At 43.4% G+C, this 17,328-nt stretch overlaps 1 protein-coding gene across 4 annotated transcripts in view; it reads left to right on the plus strand.

Annotated features, from left to right (window-relative positions):
* Positions 1 to 17,328, plus strand: part of LOC119178459 (tubulin monoglutamylase TTLL4) — a 116,700-nt gene that overhangs the window by 31,665 nt on the left and 67,707 nt on the right. For 3 of the 4 annotated variants that reach the window (XR_005110709.2, XM_037429665.2, XM_075886417.1), the window contains exons 6-10: positions 1,297 to 1,359; positions 8,745 to 8,821; positions 10,028 to 10,225; positions 16,414 to 16,496; positions 16,632 to 16,760. Coding sequence is in view for 3 of the 4 variants with exons in the window: in XM_037429665.2 (XP_037285562.2) it covers positions 1,297 to 1,359; positions 8,745 to 8,821; positions 10,028 to 10,225; positions 16,414 to 16,496; positions 16,632 to 16,760 (550 nt within the window). In the remaining variant the exon portion in view is untranslated. The remainder of the gene's footprint in view (positions 1 to 1,296; positions 1,360 to 8,744; positions 8,822 to 10,027; positions 10,226 to 16,413; positions 16,497 to 16,631; positions 16,761 to 17,328) is intronic. The other variant, XM_037429666.2, reaches the window with a different exon arrangement.

Genomic DNA, 17,328 nt, shown 5'->3' on the forward strand with positions numbered 1-17,328 from the left:
CACAAACGTACTTAATGTACGTTTGTACGTGCCGAGAAGCGTAAACGTGCCGAGAAACGCAAACGAAAAGCATCGGCACCGGGTGCTACACGATGGGGCCTTGCGCGCTGCATGGCTGAAGCGAATCGGCCATCCAGCGATGTACGTCGGGGATCTGATCGTTTGTGGTCGACACACACGTGCACACGTGCTACCTGAACGCACGTGTGCAGCGACATGGTTGTTCGCGCGAGACGACTGCAAACGTGACCCTGTGGCTCGCTATGTCAGAACCCATGCTAGTGGCTGTACTCCTGTGAGATACGAGCACACTACAATGTTCAGTATAAGTGAGTGTCGATATATCAACCATCAGTTTATTTTTTGTGTTTTTATACGAGCTGCACTTGCAATCATAGCTCATATGACACACATATATAACGAACACTCAAGAAGTATACCTCTTCAGTTGTCTTAAACAGTGACACAGTGATGTTATTTCAACCGTGTGCTTGTTGCGCTATCAGTAATTTATCAGTAATTTGGTTTTGCTGTTTAATTTTAGTGAACTTCATTACATTGCAATAATCACTAGAGGCTGCTTTTTCTACATCTCAAAGCTGCAATGGGTTCTTTGCATGGAGAACTTCAATTCCACCTTTTTCATAACCGCCCAACTACACATGATGAAAAGTTCGTTAATTAATCTTGCCTAATTGCTGTTCTAAATTATGCCTTTAGCTTGGGGTCATAGGAATTGCTTGGGGCTCTGGAAGTAATTGTGAAGGCATCAAAAAATGTCTCACTTTTCTTATTGTAGGAGATCTTAAGCACATGTCTTAAAACATATAGTATAATGTTATTCAATTGGTAATCTGTACACCTTTAGTCTACTGCACAGTATTCTTAAGAATTTGCAAGGAACTACACCGGGTAATTTTAAGCTAAGCTGGTAGCTTTCAAACAAATATGTATATAGATACGTAAAAGCATGTATATAGATACGTAAAATTGATTTGATTTGATTTAACTCTCCCATAAGTCGACCCTCCTTCAAAAAAGCACGCACACGAGTGCATTCTACCAATGAAAACTTGTTGACATCGTTGCTCAATTGATCACTTCTCCTCCCTAGAACCATTATCAAGCCAGCCCTCGTCATGAACTTCGATGCAGCATAGGCTCTGCTTACTATCGTATTTATTCGTATAATGATCGCACTCCTGAATTTTGTTGTCAGAACATGACTTTTGCTTTATATCTTCCTTATAACGATCATATTACAACCTTGGTGCACAAAACCTATGATGCTTTCAGGTCCCCGCGAGCGAAGGCACAACCTCAGAGTTCCAAGACCTATGAAGTATGCTGCTAGACAAAGTAAGGCCTTCGAGATCTGCGTCTCTCACATAGAGTTGTCGACGAAGAGCTGCCTGGTTAATGTGGACTTATTGTCATTGTAGGTGCTTCTCTCGCGCAATCTAATGCTCATTGCATTGCTTGCATGTCTGCAGCGTATGTTTAGTATTTTTGGTGCAGCATTATTTGTGGAGATTTTACAGAGTGTGCTGCTGTGCTATCTTCCTGCAATGCCTGTTCCGATGCCTTTTCTGCCAACTCTCTCAAATTGTCCTGGAGACTCCCGAATTTTGACCTAATCTACCAATTGTATGAACGCGATCTCAAATCTCCCAAAATGTCGCCGTGCAACAGCTTACACAATTTTTTTCAATTTTTTTTAATCACGTGTGTACGTTAGCCTTTCCTGCTGCGACAGTTGTGGTGCTGCATAAGAGCACTCGTCACTACACTTCTAGTTCATTTTAACTATACCTAGAGTACCTCTAAGTGTATTATAAGCACTGAAGTATCGCACATCTGGGCGAAGGCCGGTGGCCGCCAGACCTGGTTACCACCATACCGAAAGAAGGTGACCACAACTCTAGGCCTACGTTGCTTCTCTTGTAATTGTTATGTGGTTTTGGGGAACTGTGTGTTTCTCCCGAGTTAGGTTGGAAGGTCGATGGCGATTTCAAAAGTATGTATGGGTTCTGTATACCACGAGCGCCTGTGATGTAAGTGTGCCGCAAAGTGGCGAGGCCGACACATAGGGTTGGATGACATCGAAAGTATCTTTCAAAAGGGCTGCGAAAGACAGTGCAATCGGCGTAGAATGTCTATTCACGGGAGTTCATGTGGAACGCAACGTGCTGCTGAGCGTAAGAGATCACGCAGGGCCATTGTTTCGAAAAATGCTCCCGAAGTTTGAGAGTGCGAAGCGGTGCAGGTGCACGAGAACTGACATCGTCGGGAAATTACTGCAGATGCCGAAAACACAATGAGTGATGGCCCTGAACCACCGTGCTTTTGTAGTCGCAGTGTACAGAAGCAAAAACAGCGCGACACAAATATATACCCCCCTACCCACTCTACTGTGGTCTGTTGAATTTTCATCTTATGTTGGCAGGTATGCAAATGCTGCTTCTTGTTTTCGTTCTATTCATGTTAACTGGATTACCGTACTATATCTACCTGCGTAATGCACGCACTTGCATAATAAACGCACCCCCTACATTCATCCACTGCAGTCCCATTGGCAGTCCCGCTAACCTTCACCTGGTGCCTCTTCCACCATTGGATCCTTTTTTTCTTATTATTTTGCCGACCCTCTCCTCAGCCACCTCCGCTCGCTCCCTCCCCCCTTTGCCTGTTGCCGCGTACCGTATTGTTTGCAGCTGATCAGCACACAGCGAGCGAAGGTCACGAAACGGCCAGCGCCAACCGACGCGGGCATGCAGTTTCAAAAAGCTGAACTACTTGCGCGCGATTTTCGAGCGACGTTTACAGGATTTGCTGTCGCGAAGGGTCCTTCGTCGCTATCGCCTCGCAGGTTTACGGACAACCAAAAAAAAAATCGCTTGTCATCCAGAAAACATCGTGATGATTTCCGCAACACGGTAGGGCCCTCAATTCTCGCTTGGCTTGTTATCGGCGCGTAGAGGAACTTCTAATGTAGAAGCGAGGCGGCGGCCGTATTTCGTCGTTAATCCAGTTTTCAACGGTTTGTTTTGATGTTTCGGGGGTAGCTTACTGCAATGTTGGTTACTTGCTACAAAGTTAACGGCGTCGTCATGGTCGTGATGCGACGTTGCAGCGAAATTGACAAAGTGCAGCGTAGCATCGCAGCGCACGCTTCCGGGCGCCCCTTGAGATTGCCGCAAAACGCTTTTATGGCATGCGCAGGCGGCCCCCCAGGGAAAGCTTGCAGAAGATAGCAGCATCAACCACCGAATATCAGTGGAGTGCGACAAAGAAGCTCTTTCAAAACAGTGTAGGCGTATGTCAATTGCGAAAGGCTAAGCGACCTAACTTGTTTTGCATTACTGCATCTTTTTGCTCTTCCCGTAAAAGTTTTCATAAAATTTACTCCACGTAATGAGCGCAGCTCCCAACTTTGCTCCGATTTTTCTAGAAAAAAAGTGCGTTTGTAATGCGAGTAAATGCAGTACATGGCTGTGAGTAGTGGATGAAAGACCAGCGTGAAACAAAAAGCATAAGACATTTTGTCGCTGTTGCAGCCCAGTGTGGGAGGATGTGAAACAACGGCTTCAGTTTGGACAGTCATTTGCGCATGTACTTTTGCAAGGTATTTGGCTGTCTACGAGCCAGGTTAGTCTGTACTGTGCCAACCATGCTAATACAGCGGACTGGAATGCTATCGCACATTGATGACCGTACATGGGGTGATAACCTGACGAAATTATTGCCTAAAGTGATCACTTACTAGGTGTTGGAGCCAACACTCTCATAGGCCGTAACAGCTCTATATTGTCTTAGGTCGTGGTACTACAGCTGCTCAAAAACCAACTTGGAACTCATTGAGTGTGACTCAATCAGCTGATGCTCTGCATGGTGCTGTCTGCCATTTTCTCAATTTTCTGTGGAACTGCAAAAAGGCCCCAACCATACTGGTGCTGGCCTCAACAATTAATCTTCTTTGTTCTTTATTTTATTTACAGAAAACTTGCCTTGCATAGTAATTGCACCCCCACATTTGCATATGTACTATATTTAAATGCAAAGTGTGGTCATTATGTGACTAAATACAATAAGTGCATTCCTCTGTTTTAACGGTGTGGAATGCCAAGTATTTGTATATATCGCACATATTAATAAAATCTTGCTACTATTTGAAATTGCTCTCTTGTTGCTTTTAAGCACAAGCTTAGTTCCAATTCTTAAAGGGGTACTAACACAAAAAGTTTGGTGTGATCTCTTTTTGCGGAAAATGTTGCTGGAGGCCTATCAGTCATGACATGACGCATAACTTGACAAGGCACAGTGACAATTTATTGCAGCCTGTTTATCAACGACTAGTCTCAGTTTGGGTTTGGGCAAGCTTTAAGAACATCAAGCCATTGCGTGCAACTAAAGGCCATCTGGTGTGTTAAACAGCACATAAGACTGTGAGGCACTTTCCCGATGCCTGCATGGTCTTTGCATGCAGCATGCGCTGCGTGATGGCGTTGTTGTCACCTTCATCACTGTCACCCGGCGTCCACACGTTCACGACGGGCCCGGACTTGCGAGCAGCTGCCAAATGGTAGCCTGCTGGTGCTAGTACAGAAACAGCACAGTGGTCACTATGGTAACATGATTTAGAAGGCACCTCGGGCCTTAGCCGCTCTGGTGGTATCACGGTAGGTCCAGGCTCCCTTTGGTGTCACTTTGTACGATGTCGATGCGAGGTGGGAACCAGCCTGCCTCGATTTTCGAACAAACTGTGAGAAAGTAGCGCTTGCGGCCGACATTGTCATCACGTCCTCTAAGCATGCTTTAATGGAATAGCATAAAAGAGCTCGTTTCCAGAAAATTTTCGTGTCAATATCATTGGTTGTGAACAATAAATCATCTTGTCCGGGACCACAATAACTAAAAAAATGTACAGAAAATAATAAATTATTCCAGGTTCGAGTGAGGATCAAACCCGGGCCGTCTGCGTAGCAAGCAGGTGTTCTACCACAGGGACACGAGATTTGTTGAAGCTGCTTTTTAAAAACGCTATATAAATGTATTCCAAAAGGACTTGTTTTTGGACTAGTTGGTGCATACTTGGTGCAGAAGACTGAGGCGCAAAAAACATAACGTGAAGCAGAAAGAGCAGGAGAGAAGACAGAACGGCGCTGTTCTGTCTTCTCTGCTGCTCTTCCTGCTTCACGTTATGTTTTTTGCACCTCAGTCTTCTGCGCTATATAAATGTCATGTAGTGGAAGGAGTCTCCTTAGTGCATCACTAATTGCGTGTCTAAAGTTCTTAGAATTGCACCAGGCATCAAAAGATGTGAATTGATCAATGAGGCAGGGTTTCAAAGGCTCAATCATTACAAAGTGCTCATACATATTTAATAGTCATCAGCAGCGAAACTATCAATAAAGGGGACAGCTGTGTAGGGTTCATGTTTCCCTATGAATGTGTAGTAGGCGTTTCACTAATTGCTAAAGGAATAATTATGGCGTAGTGGGCATCTAGCCACTGTGCTTGGGGTAGGCATTCAGTGGTACTTTGAAATGGTGCACAGTTGTTAGTTTCCTTATGGCAAGATTGAAGGATGCACTGAGAACCGAAGCAGGTTAAGAGCTCGCAAGGCATTGTACACGAGGCCCAAATACGCTATCGCGACTTAGACTTTAAGGTGAAGCTCAAGTATTCTCTCATTTTTGTTCATCGCCCATAGGGGCATGCCACTCAAGAGTTCTTTGAGATCAGAGACTGTGCCTAACTGTTTTGAAGGCTGTGCAAGATGTCGAAAGTATTGGAGTGTCCGCCACATGTGGCGCTTACGACTGACACTTGTGAAACAGAAGGAAGTTTGGCAGCTAGTTTTTCATTCATGTGGCAGGCATCTAATCTCAGAGGCAATGGTGCGGCATATAGCTCTGCATTGGGCATGCGAACTTTCAAATTCATATGAATAACCTTCCGGGCTGTGTTCAGATTTTGTAGACTCTGTGTGCACCTTAAAAAAATCGATCCTGCAGGCTGTCACAGCTGCGAAATGTTCTGTCTGTACCCTTTTAGAAATATTCTGCTTTATTGTTAAATCTTGAAATCAATGCACTTCTTTATTTTCAATGTGATCTGTATTATTCACACTATTTGATTTTAAACTATGTGAAAAAATTGATACTTGCTCTGAACCCAAAATTTACTATTCACTAATATTTAGAAACACATTAGTTAGTGGTGTATCCTTTGATGGAATAGCTACCTTCAGCTGTCAGTAATGCTGTGTTGACTTAAACTGCTACTTTCCATTAACAAATGGCATGACGCTGCCAGATAGAGCAAGTGCACTGTTTCAGCCTATATATTAACTCTATGGAGCACATGGTAAAGGCTGAAAAAAAAAAAGCATCCAAAAAAGCATGCAGGGTAACCATATGTATTGGGCGGAGCTAGAAAGGAAACTTTTTCTAGCTTCACTCTAGCACCTTTGACTTCTCATTTGTCATGCTTTTTCTGGCATTACACACTTCAGTGTTGATTCTGAAGTGACAGAACTACATAAAATATTCAGATTTAACTGTAGTTTACACGCTCTTGTGGATACGCGGTATAAAATCAAACCTACATATGACAAATTGTGTATCGAACGTTTATATCCCCTGGAATATATTTTTGATTTATAGTTGAGCCTACATATATCGAACTCACTAAGAATTGGGAATTAGGTTGATATGCAGAACCTGAAAGAACCTAGAATATGTGGTTCATTTAACAGGAGTTCTGTTTACTCAGAGGTGAACTGGGTTGCAGCATTCAAGCATGAAACCAATCATATCACAGGCAGTTCCGTTCCAAGCAGCAGTTCCATTCAACAGATAACTATTCAATGAGTGTCTACTGGATCATTAAATTTGATATAATGCTTTCAATGGTAATTTTGGTGTGTTAGTGAGCTTCATGCCAAGACTTGCCAATAACACAAGGAAAGTGCCTTAGGCAATATCGGGGCATTTCTTCGTCTTAATTTAAAATTTCTTGCTGTTTGCAGTTAGGGGTGCAGGGTGGTATGCAGGGTGATATGCAAACGTGGGTTGTAGGCAAGAAAATATAGTATCAATGCAAACAGCATCACATTAGACATGTCGATTTCAAAATCTTGGTATATAGTCTTGGCGTGGTATATAGTCTATAATTAATGAAGCCTGTTTTAAATCTTGGTTATTCTGGCTTCTAGGCGACCATGCGTCACCACTGGCTGCCACAGGCATTGTGTGACATCAGTGTGACTTCATGCTAAGACAATTTATAAACACAGTGTTAGCTTTCTATAGCTCTAAAATAAAAGATTTGCAGTCAACCCCTTCATAAGAAACAAATGGGTATAAGGGAGACAAGTATGCCAGCAGTAAAGTTCGGGGGATTGGAAAATGCATTCGAGGTCCGCTGCATATAAAGAGACATCTCGTATAAAAGACAAGAATTGCTGCCTGGAGCATGCCTCTTATAAAGGGGTTTAACTGTATAAAAACCTAGAAAAGAATAGAATAACACAGCAATTTTTGCTCTATAAGTTGTGTATTGTGCAAAACAGCAAGTGATCGCTTGGTTCTATCTTCAAGTACATTTGCGCTCAGTCACTTGTTGCTTTTGCTTGCTCGGGGCAGTGTCCCAGTTTTTTTCTTACTGGTTGTGTTTTACTGTGTGTTTTGTGTGGCTTAGTTCACGCTATGTTCACAGTGTGCATGGTGATACAGTGCCGCACAACCTGGCAAAGTGGAAACAAGGTTTATGATGTCTTTACAGCGCCTAAACCGAGGTGTTATGATGCTACGAAGCTTTGTAAACTATGGCTCAGCAAATACCGCTTTGTCGCCATGATTTGTCGGGGACAGAGACTTTTTATTGCCTGACTTACTGACGTCAGCTGTATAGCTTAGAGGAATGTGAACTGGAGAATTGAAATTTTCCCTTTATAGCTATTAAATGAACCCGGACGATGAAACAAGCCAAGGTATAGATGCATGGACGATCATGATATTGAAGTTAAAATTTTTTGGGAATCGTTTCTTGACCCCTTTGATATGCAGCTGTGAGTGCATGTTGAGTGCTGGAACACCAACATTATCGTGCCATGGCCCTAATGCTGACGTTTTTTTTCAGTGTCGTACTCGGCATGTTTCTTGCATTGTTTTACGCACTGGCGACACAACAGAGATTTCTCTATGTTCGACTGCATTGAATATCGGCAGCTTTGTAGAAAACAGCCGGGTTCTTTTGTTGGATGGCAGCCCTTGCATTAACAAAGGGAGCTGAGAAGCAAACGGTGACACCACGCACATCTGCCGCAAAAAGAAATTGAGGGAGAGTGCACGCAGTGGTAGGGAATAGTTTCTACTTGCGTTGAGAGGCGCCCTTGTTAATGAATGTGGGGAAGTCCCCTATCACGAGAAAAAAAAGCCAATTATTTGTGTGGAAAAGGCAACTTTTCGGAGCTTGTCGCTCTGCTTGATGTTTTATATGTGGTGTGTTCTGGCTATATTTGTTAAATGTAGCCTTACATTTTTCTACTCATGAACATTTTAAAACATTGTGTTCGAGAACAGTTCGATATAAGGATAAATTCACACGTGTTCAATATAGTCAGGTTTGGCTGCATAAAACATGCTGGTATTTATGAAATCGCTTTTTTTTAAACTGTCTTGTAGTTGGTTCCCTTGAGATATGACTATTCTGCTTTTTGTGGTGTGTTTTCCTTACAGATGGTCCTTACTGGAATGGAACTTGGGGCAAACACATCAAGTGCTTCACCTTTGCAGAGATCAAGGGCTTTCAGAAGGTATGTTGCTCAACCTTTTTCTCGGCCTTTATAGCTTTCGTTTCATTGTGTTGTTTGTCTGTCCAGCTGCTACTTGAGGGCATCAGGGATGCTTTTAGGAACCCTTGCATGATTCTAAGAACCCTGGCATGCATTGTTGTAAGAAATCGCATATTGGAATAGATGGGATCCAGGCTAGGTATTTCACTGATGTCATGTGTTGTATGGTTACCTAAACTTAACAAAGCCACAAAACTTGCCAATTGTCTTCATTTTCTAAAGTTATATTTAAATTGAACATTATGTGCAAAGTGTACTCAATGGTGGGTTTGTTTTTTATTTTCACATATGTGTCAGCGATTTGCAGTAGAAAAAATCCAATTTCAGAAACACAAAAAAATTTAATTCAACCTTGGAGTTATTTACTTTCTTTTCAATTTGAGGTTGTGCCAATGAAGTTTACTTCACAGTGTCTGTACTGCATTCAAAAGGCCAAAATAAACACATCTTGAGCACTATGCTTTATATTGAAAGTCTGTTAATTTGACCTGTATAACATTAGGAAGAACTTGTACTAGCAGTGAACTCCCCAAAAGTTCTCGTTCGGGGTAAAAGCAGGCGTTTACGGGGATTTCAGTGGGAAGTTATGCTTTTCTTCAATGAGCAAAGAATGTATAGTCTTGACTTTGTAATAAGAGAGAGCAAGCTCTGTGCTAACTTCAGGCAAGCTGCCAAGTCCTCTTCCTTGCTAATCAAGATTGCTTGAAAGATAACCTTGCCAGTGACATCCATTTTCTGAGCTATTGAGATCACTGTTGTAACTTTGTGCAAAATGACATGACGTGGTCCCCTAAACTTTGTACGAAGAGGAGATTTTTAATGTCACATTGGGCTATTCAAATGGAGCTAGTTAGTGCGAATGATGAGTACGGGTTTCACGGCTCCCTCTAAGTTCTAGCAGTGGAAGTGTACTATGCAAGAATGAAAACTGTACATTTTACTGCGCGGATCATGAGGATTTTTCGTAGACGCATCTTTCAAGGTTTCTTTTTTTTATAAAGGGAGAATCTCTTTCTCGGGGACTGTTTCTGGTTTATTGTAGGCGAAGAGCATGATTTCATGTGATCTTAAGCACTGTTGTTACCTGAATATGTCGGTATTTTGGGCATGCATCTCTGTTTGGCAACATTTATCCCTGAGTGCGTCAATGTGCATGGTATTTCGCAGGTGAACCACTTTCCAGGCAGCTTTCACCTAGGGCGCAAGGACAAGCTGTGGCAGAATGTGGTGCGGCTGGGGCGTATCCGTGGTGAAAAGGGACGCCCCTCGCTGCCAGACACCTTCCTCCTGCCCCAGGAGTTGCCCCTGCTGAGGGACGCCTGGAGTGCTGAGACTCCCGGGGACCACTGCTGGATCATCAAGCCGGTGAGCACTTTCTCCTAGACCTGTGTTAATATGTACTTGAAGTAGTGGATGGGTGTGGATATTTTACAGATGCAGTCTAGCATTTTATTAACAGTCAAAGGTTAATTTAGGTTGCAAGCAAACTAAATATTGTGATTAAAAGAATGTGAAAGCTTATGTGCACTTGGCTGTGCAAAGTGTTTGAGGCATTGAAGCAAAGTTTTAATCAAACTTTGGACAGCTTGAGAAGTTGGACTTGAGAAGTAGTCATTGGGTACGTGGCATGTGCCATGTAGTAAATGTAGCCGCGATACACAACCCTGCCAAACAATTCAGACTGACCCATATTATGCGCGTAAAGTTTTCTCCCACTACTGGGACATGCTGTATTTAATTAAGATAGGTAAGGTAGCTTATAAATGTTGTCGACCAAGCTACATTGAGCAGTACATTTATGTGTTTCAACAGACCATTTAGCTTGTTCTACATGAAATTGCACGATTTTTCTAGTATGCTTTCAGAAAGCTTGTGTAGGTTGTTCAAGTTACAAGTCGTGTTAGACCATATATAATCGCGGTAATTTATCAACAACACCACGCACTGCAGTGGACGGTGTGTCCCAGCATTCCGGTATCTTTGTTCTCTTTCTCGACCACAGCAACAGTTCATGTTTGATGATATGCCTAAGTTGAGTGTGAAGCCTCGCGTTACCGCAAATTTCATGGAGGACAAACCAGATGTCGAGCACAAAGAACCAATGATCAAACCCTGTACTTTATCAACTGTCCCTGAACTAGGATCCTTGCGGTTCTCTCCACAAAACGCAAACATAGGCACTTCACCATGCAGCGAAGCCCAAGGTTCTGAAAGCACAAGCGTGATCAGAATACCGTATTTACTCGATTCTACCGCGCCCTCGATTGTAACACGCACCCGGTTTTCACGACGAAAAAAAAAAAGTAAGACATTGATTGCAACGCGCACCCATTTTTCTCGTTGGCCCGCATGATCACACCACTCAGGAAAACGACTCCTTTCGAGAGCGTCTTCTGTTGGAATATGAGGTACGGGGAAAGCTTGTGCCTATCTGATGTGCAACGGAGCATTGCCGTCATTCTAGTTTTTCCGTGGCCCGATGTCAGCACGCGAACTTGCTTCGCCCCCTTCTTCTCGACAGTTGAGGTGTCAGGCATGTCGAAGTAAAGAGGCCTCTGATCGGCATTCCCGATTTGCCCAAGCAGGTAGCCGTTGTTGTGCCGCAAGTTTAGGAGGAACCTCTGAAGACTCTGAAGCTTTTCTTCGTACTCCTCCGGCAACTTCCGGCATATGCCTGTTCGCCTTCGTAGGGAAAAGCCTTTCCTCTTCATAAAGTTAGTTAGCCAGCACCTTCTCGCTTTAAACTGGCTTCGCACTAAACCTTTTTCTAAGGCTAACTGCATAGCCTGCACTTGGAGCAGTTCTGTCGTCACGGGCCGCTGTGCCGCTCACTGCTTAATCACTTACTCGCCAAGCAGCTCTTCAATTTGTGGAAATTGACCCTGCTGTGGTCTACTGAAGCTTTTGCGTGAATCTTTGCTGTCGACAATATCCTGCTTTTGTTTCCGCCAGTCCCGCACGCACGTTTCGGGAACTCCGAACAACCGCGATGCGGCCCGATTTCTGTCCGTTTCGGCACACGCGATGACTTTTCCTTTAAAAGCGGCATCGTGGTGCACTCGTCGAGTTTTTCGAGTCCCCCCTTCTATGCCGTCGATGCTAATACACTACAAGATGACGAACTCCTCAGCACACATACGAAGTGCCGCACATGGGAAACACATAGGCAGAAATGGCCGACGCATCATGCCGACGCACGTAGGGGGCGGCCATTTTGGAAATGCCGATGGCAATAAAATGACCGTAGTCATTTTTTTTCGTACTCGATTCTAACGCACATGCGATTTATGAACTCGCTTAACCAGAAAAAATGTGCGCGTTAGATTCGAGTAATTACGGTAGTGTTTCTGAATAGTAAACAGACTGCACAAAAATGTTATACAGATTGCGCTTCGGTACTGCACTGAAGCGCCAGGGAAAGTCATATTCATTCACAAATACAGAGAAGCTACCCCTGCACCAATTGAACCAAATTGCACCAAGTGCCCTGGCTGCTACATCCTGTTACATTTCCTAAAAATTTAGCGACTCTGTGCCCAACCTGCGCCAGAGGGCGTATGCCAACATTTGGAAACGAAACTAACTTCTTCTGGTCCTCCAATTGAAAGTGACACCGTGGTAGAAACAACTTTATTTATACACTGAAGAAACTGCCAAGTTCAGTCTTTCCTTTTTCCAACTGGCAGCCATGTATTCTCCCGACCTCGCTCGGCAACGGGCATCCCTATCAAAATAAAGTTAGTTCTTTTGTTCAACCAAAACGGAGCAGTCGGTCCTTTTCTGACCTGCGATAGTTTCCTCATACACAGAGGAAAAGCGGTCAGGTTGTGCCTAACCTCATCGGCTCGTGTCGCCCGGAGCTGTATCTCGCGACCTGTAATAGCCAAGACAAACTGCGCCTAACGTCGTCATTGAGCACGATGCAGTGAACAGCCAAACTTTTTCAACTGTTTAGACACCACGAAATCCTCCAAAAAATTGGGGTCGAAAATACAAATTAAGGCTTTTTTATTCTGCTCACATGGTCTAATCACCGCAGCCACCTCTAAAATATCCTTAATGCTTCCCAGCATGCTTAATAGGTATTTTGGCGCACGCCCGGGCTCTCATGAATGCATTCTGAATTAACTACATGTAAATGCAACTTGCTGATTTGCACCAACCACGATACTAGCTCTCATCACGAGCGATGGCGCTACTATGCAAAGCGCGGAATCAAAGAGGGGATGATTTGTGGGGTCTCTGATGCGTGCATGCACCTAGACGATGCGCTATTACATGAAAATCTCCACCGACACGCGAAACTTGCTGCCGTGTGAAGCTGATCACTCCTAGTTGTGTGCAGAACAATGCAAAGTAATCTTATACTGTGACTGCCGAGGCGTTGCTGTACAGTATGCATGTGTTTGCCGTGACAGTGTTCTTGATGCCCACTTGGCTCCTGACCGCACGGGGGCACGGCGATGGCCAGCCTCTTTCGTTTAGTAAAGGTAGTGTGTCTCTGCGGCATACTTAGCAGTCTCGCTCAATAAGGCAGCATAAAGAACTATGGTGTGGCGCATTTGGGTTGTCACCTATTAAAACCATGCAGTAGGCTCACAATGATGCTAGGCGACATGCTCTACCGAGCACTTCGATGAAAATGTTTGTCGTGAAGGGTTGTCAGTAATTAGTCGCACTGTTGCGTTTGCCACCAGTTGCTATCACACCTCCGAATTTCTGGTGCTGATCCATAAAGGCATCTTCGCACTGCACTCTGATAATGGCCCCTTCGAATTTTTGGTCTGCTTCATTGAAGCATTGCGGTAAAGCTGACTTTTAGACATTGGCTACAACAGCAAACATGTAAACTTGTGAAAGGGCTGACTCGAGCATATGAACTACTAAAGCGGGCCTATAATTTATTTATTTATTATTTATTTATTTTATTGATACTGTAAGCCTTAACAGGCTCATACAGGAGTGGGAAGAAATTATACAGATTGTCATCTTCACATTAGACCACAGAACAAAAAAAAAAATGAATACGGGAAAAAATAAAAATGAACAGTGCAGACTACTCTAAACAATTACAAATTACAACTGTACATCTAGTCGAAGAACCAAGAAATAAAACAGAATAAAAACACCACAGGCTAACAGGGAAGAGTGCATATGAGACACAGATCTGAGAATTGAAACATCGAGTGGCATACAAATCAAAACGTACGTTCAATGAAAAGTTGCGCCATTATTCTACAACGCTGCAACTTACTGATCCAAAAACTTTTCAAGATTGGCAGTGAATGATTCGAGAGATTCTGAGGACACTATATCACATGGCAGGTTATTCCATATTTCTATTACTGACGGAAAGTAGGAATACTTAAATGAATTGCAACGGGAGATGAAAGGCCTGATACTCTTGTCGGGGTTTGTTCTGGCGGAGCGCTGATATGGTGGTTTCAAGTACTCGTGTTTGTTGATGTTAATGTTGTCATGATAAAGCAGATAAAGAAATTTTAATGCAGCTATGCGTCGCCGGATCGCCAGTGTTTGAATGCTTGCCCTATTGCGGAGCGTGGTTATGTTGACATCTCGAGAATACTGAGAATACACAAATCGGAGCGCTTTATTTTGATTCCCTCCAGCTGGTTAAGAAGGTAAGTTTGATGCGGATTCCAGATTACACTGCCGTATTCGAGGATTGGTCGTACAAGGCATTTATAACTTGTTAGTCTAACTTTGGAAGGGGCTAGAGCGAGTTTCGTGCGAAGATATCCCAGCTGTCTGTACGCTTTTGTGCACGTCTAGTTAATGTGAACATCCCATTTTAATGTGTTTGTGATGGTAACGCCCAAATATTTCACCAAAGCGGCCTCTGCTACGTGTAGTCCATTTAAATGATACGCAAATTTTAAGGGTGCTCTCTTTCGGGTTATATGCATATACGAGGTTTTTCCTACGTTTATTTCCATTCCCCATTCTTGACACCATCTTGAAATGTTAGTTAGGGAGGTATTAAGCCGTAACTGATCGTCGATCGCTCGTACTGTGGTATAAATGACACAGTCGTCAGCAAACAGTCTAACTGTGACGTCAGGTTCAACATGACAATGAATGTCATTAACGAAAATTAGGAAAAGAATCGGGCCTAGCACAGACCCTTGGGGGACCCCCGAGTAAACGTCTAACTCTTCAGATTCAGCGTCGTTTACTTTAACGTGCTGACTGCGGTTTAACGTGCTGACTGCAGTTGGCATTGTTTCGGGCATGTGGGCTGGAAGTTCTAACTGAAACACTTCGGTGCCAGAAATTTAAGACCTTATTACACATTGGCTTGTCACAGTCCCGTGAAAGTTCCTAATTTTCATGCATATCTGAAAAATTGGGCAGCTGGGAAACTGCATTTGTGGATATTTAAATGGCCTGAATGGGTGCTGCTGGCTGAACACCAACACAGCCACAAGACGTCACTAAGACACTTGCTGCAGTGACCAAAGGCAACCGAGCCAACTTTGGAATTCACAAGTCCAGAAAACGTTCCGTGTGTTCATCGTATAACAAGTGTAGTGACTACTTTTATGCATGGGACGGCGCCTCAGGGCGTTCCTTACTCTTGGGCTTATACACCAACTACCCGTATGCAAAAATGCTCACACTCTTAAACGGCCAAGTAATTCTCAAGGAAAGGATTTAAATCATGAAAACAGTTTCCTCTGGTCACGGGCAGTATTTTAAAAAGCGTTAGGTCGACAAGCTCAACAAGCCAGGTGTTTTCTTTTATGTTGTAGATAAAACACCTTGTGTAACAGAGGTGCAATCACTAGGTTTGTGTGATGTATAGTGTACAAGTATGGACAAACTCATTTGGGATAATCATGTCATCTTGAGTCATTTTATTATGAAGTGCTGTGGTTCTCTATATTACCATTGCATTCGTCCACTAAATACCGACAGCTTAGCCACGGGTATTGATAAATCTGTGTTCTTCCATAGTTTTATTATGCTTAGCATGCAGCACATTGTGCTTTTATCGGTCGTCTGTCATGAATGCAGTACATGTCTTGAATTTGCTTTTAGCAATACCTGCTCATAAAGCCAGAATTACTGCTCTATAATGCGCTTTTACCTGCTATGAAGCAGCCTAAGCCATTAGCATCACCGCGTATATGAGGTAGATTCTGGTAAATGGCTATGTGACCAGAGGGCACGACTCCTAGGAGACTTGGGGATGTCCACCGAAAAATGACTAGCAGTTACATAATTTCCTCTTTTGAGGTATTATAAGTAAGGATGCATGTATCCATGCATATGTTGATTCTATTAAACATGTAGTACAGCTGGTCAAGCTTAGAGACAGATATTTATGTTAGGAAATGCTTACTTGGTAACTGCTTTAAAAGGTTGTTATGCTGCACTGAAGTGGCCTATGCTTTACAGCAAATGATTGTTTCCCTTTGGTGAGCACACTGGTGATGAGTTTCACATAGCCAAGGCATTTATGATGAGCGTATTGTGAAAGAGAATGGAGTCCTTCCTCTTCACAATGTCTTCCATGTCCTTGTGTGTAGCCTGCATCAGCAAGAGGTGCAGGTGTGCACGTGGTCCACCGCTGGGACCAGATACCCAAGAAGCAGCCGCTGGTGGTCCAGAGGTCAGTGGAGTCTCAATATTTGTGTGGCATTACACCATTCTCTTGCATGCGAGTTTGACTTGTTGCCCATGACTTGTTTAGCTGCACTTTTCAGTATCTTCTGTGAGCAAGGGTGCAATAATCGTTCTCACTCAGGTATGTGCGGACGCCGTACCTCATCAATGGGACCAAGTTTGACCTTCGCCTGTATGCGCTGGTGACCAGCTTTGACCCCCTAAAGATATACCTGTTCCCCGACGGCTTGGTCCGCTTTGCTTCCATGAAGTGAGTGACATACTATTGCACAGGAATGTCACTTAGGTTAGAGCAAGTTTGCCTTGAAGTGCGTGTACTAAAGTGCTTGTTGTGACTGCGATGGATCTTTAGAACTGTGAGGACAAAATTTTGTACTCCTTGTCTGAGGCTCCTTTGATAAAATCAAAGGTCGTTGGGCGGCAGTGCTTCTCGTTTATTTGATTTTTTCATTACTTCTATAAAATCTAAGCCGCAGGCTATCTCAAAACTCTTGAGCTCAATTCTACTACTTGTGGCATCTAAGGGGTTATGCTGTTTTAGCTGATTGTGCAGCTTTACAGAGCAAAAAATGCCTAGGGGTTCACAATGTCAATTGATTGGAAGCTTTTTTTTTATGGTAGTTGTGCTTTATGAGGAATTGTCTCTTCTCAAGAGCATTAACACAACTGTCTGTTTTAATGAAATCTTTGTGGCGCAACTGAAACAAGGAAGGAAAATGAGAGGAGACAGGATAGGGCACCCTATCCTGTCTCGTTTTGTGTTTTTTCCTCAGTCTCGGTTGCGCCACAAATATTTTGTACACCTGTCTATGCTGTGT

This window comes from Rhipicephalus microplus, chromosome 1 (genome assembly GCF_043290135.1).
Source record: "Rhipicephalus microplus isolate Deutch F79 chromosome 1, USDA_Rmic, whole genome shotgun sequence".
NCBI lineage: Eukaryota > Metazoa > Arthropoda > Arachnida > Ixodida > Ixodidae > Rhipicephalus > Rhipicephalus microplus.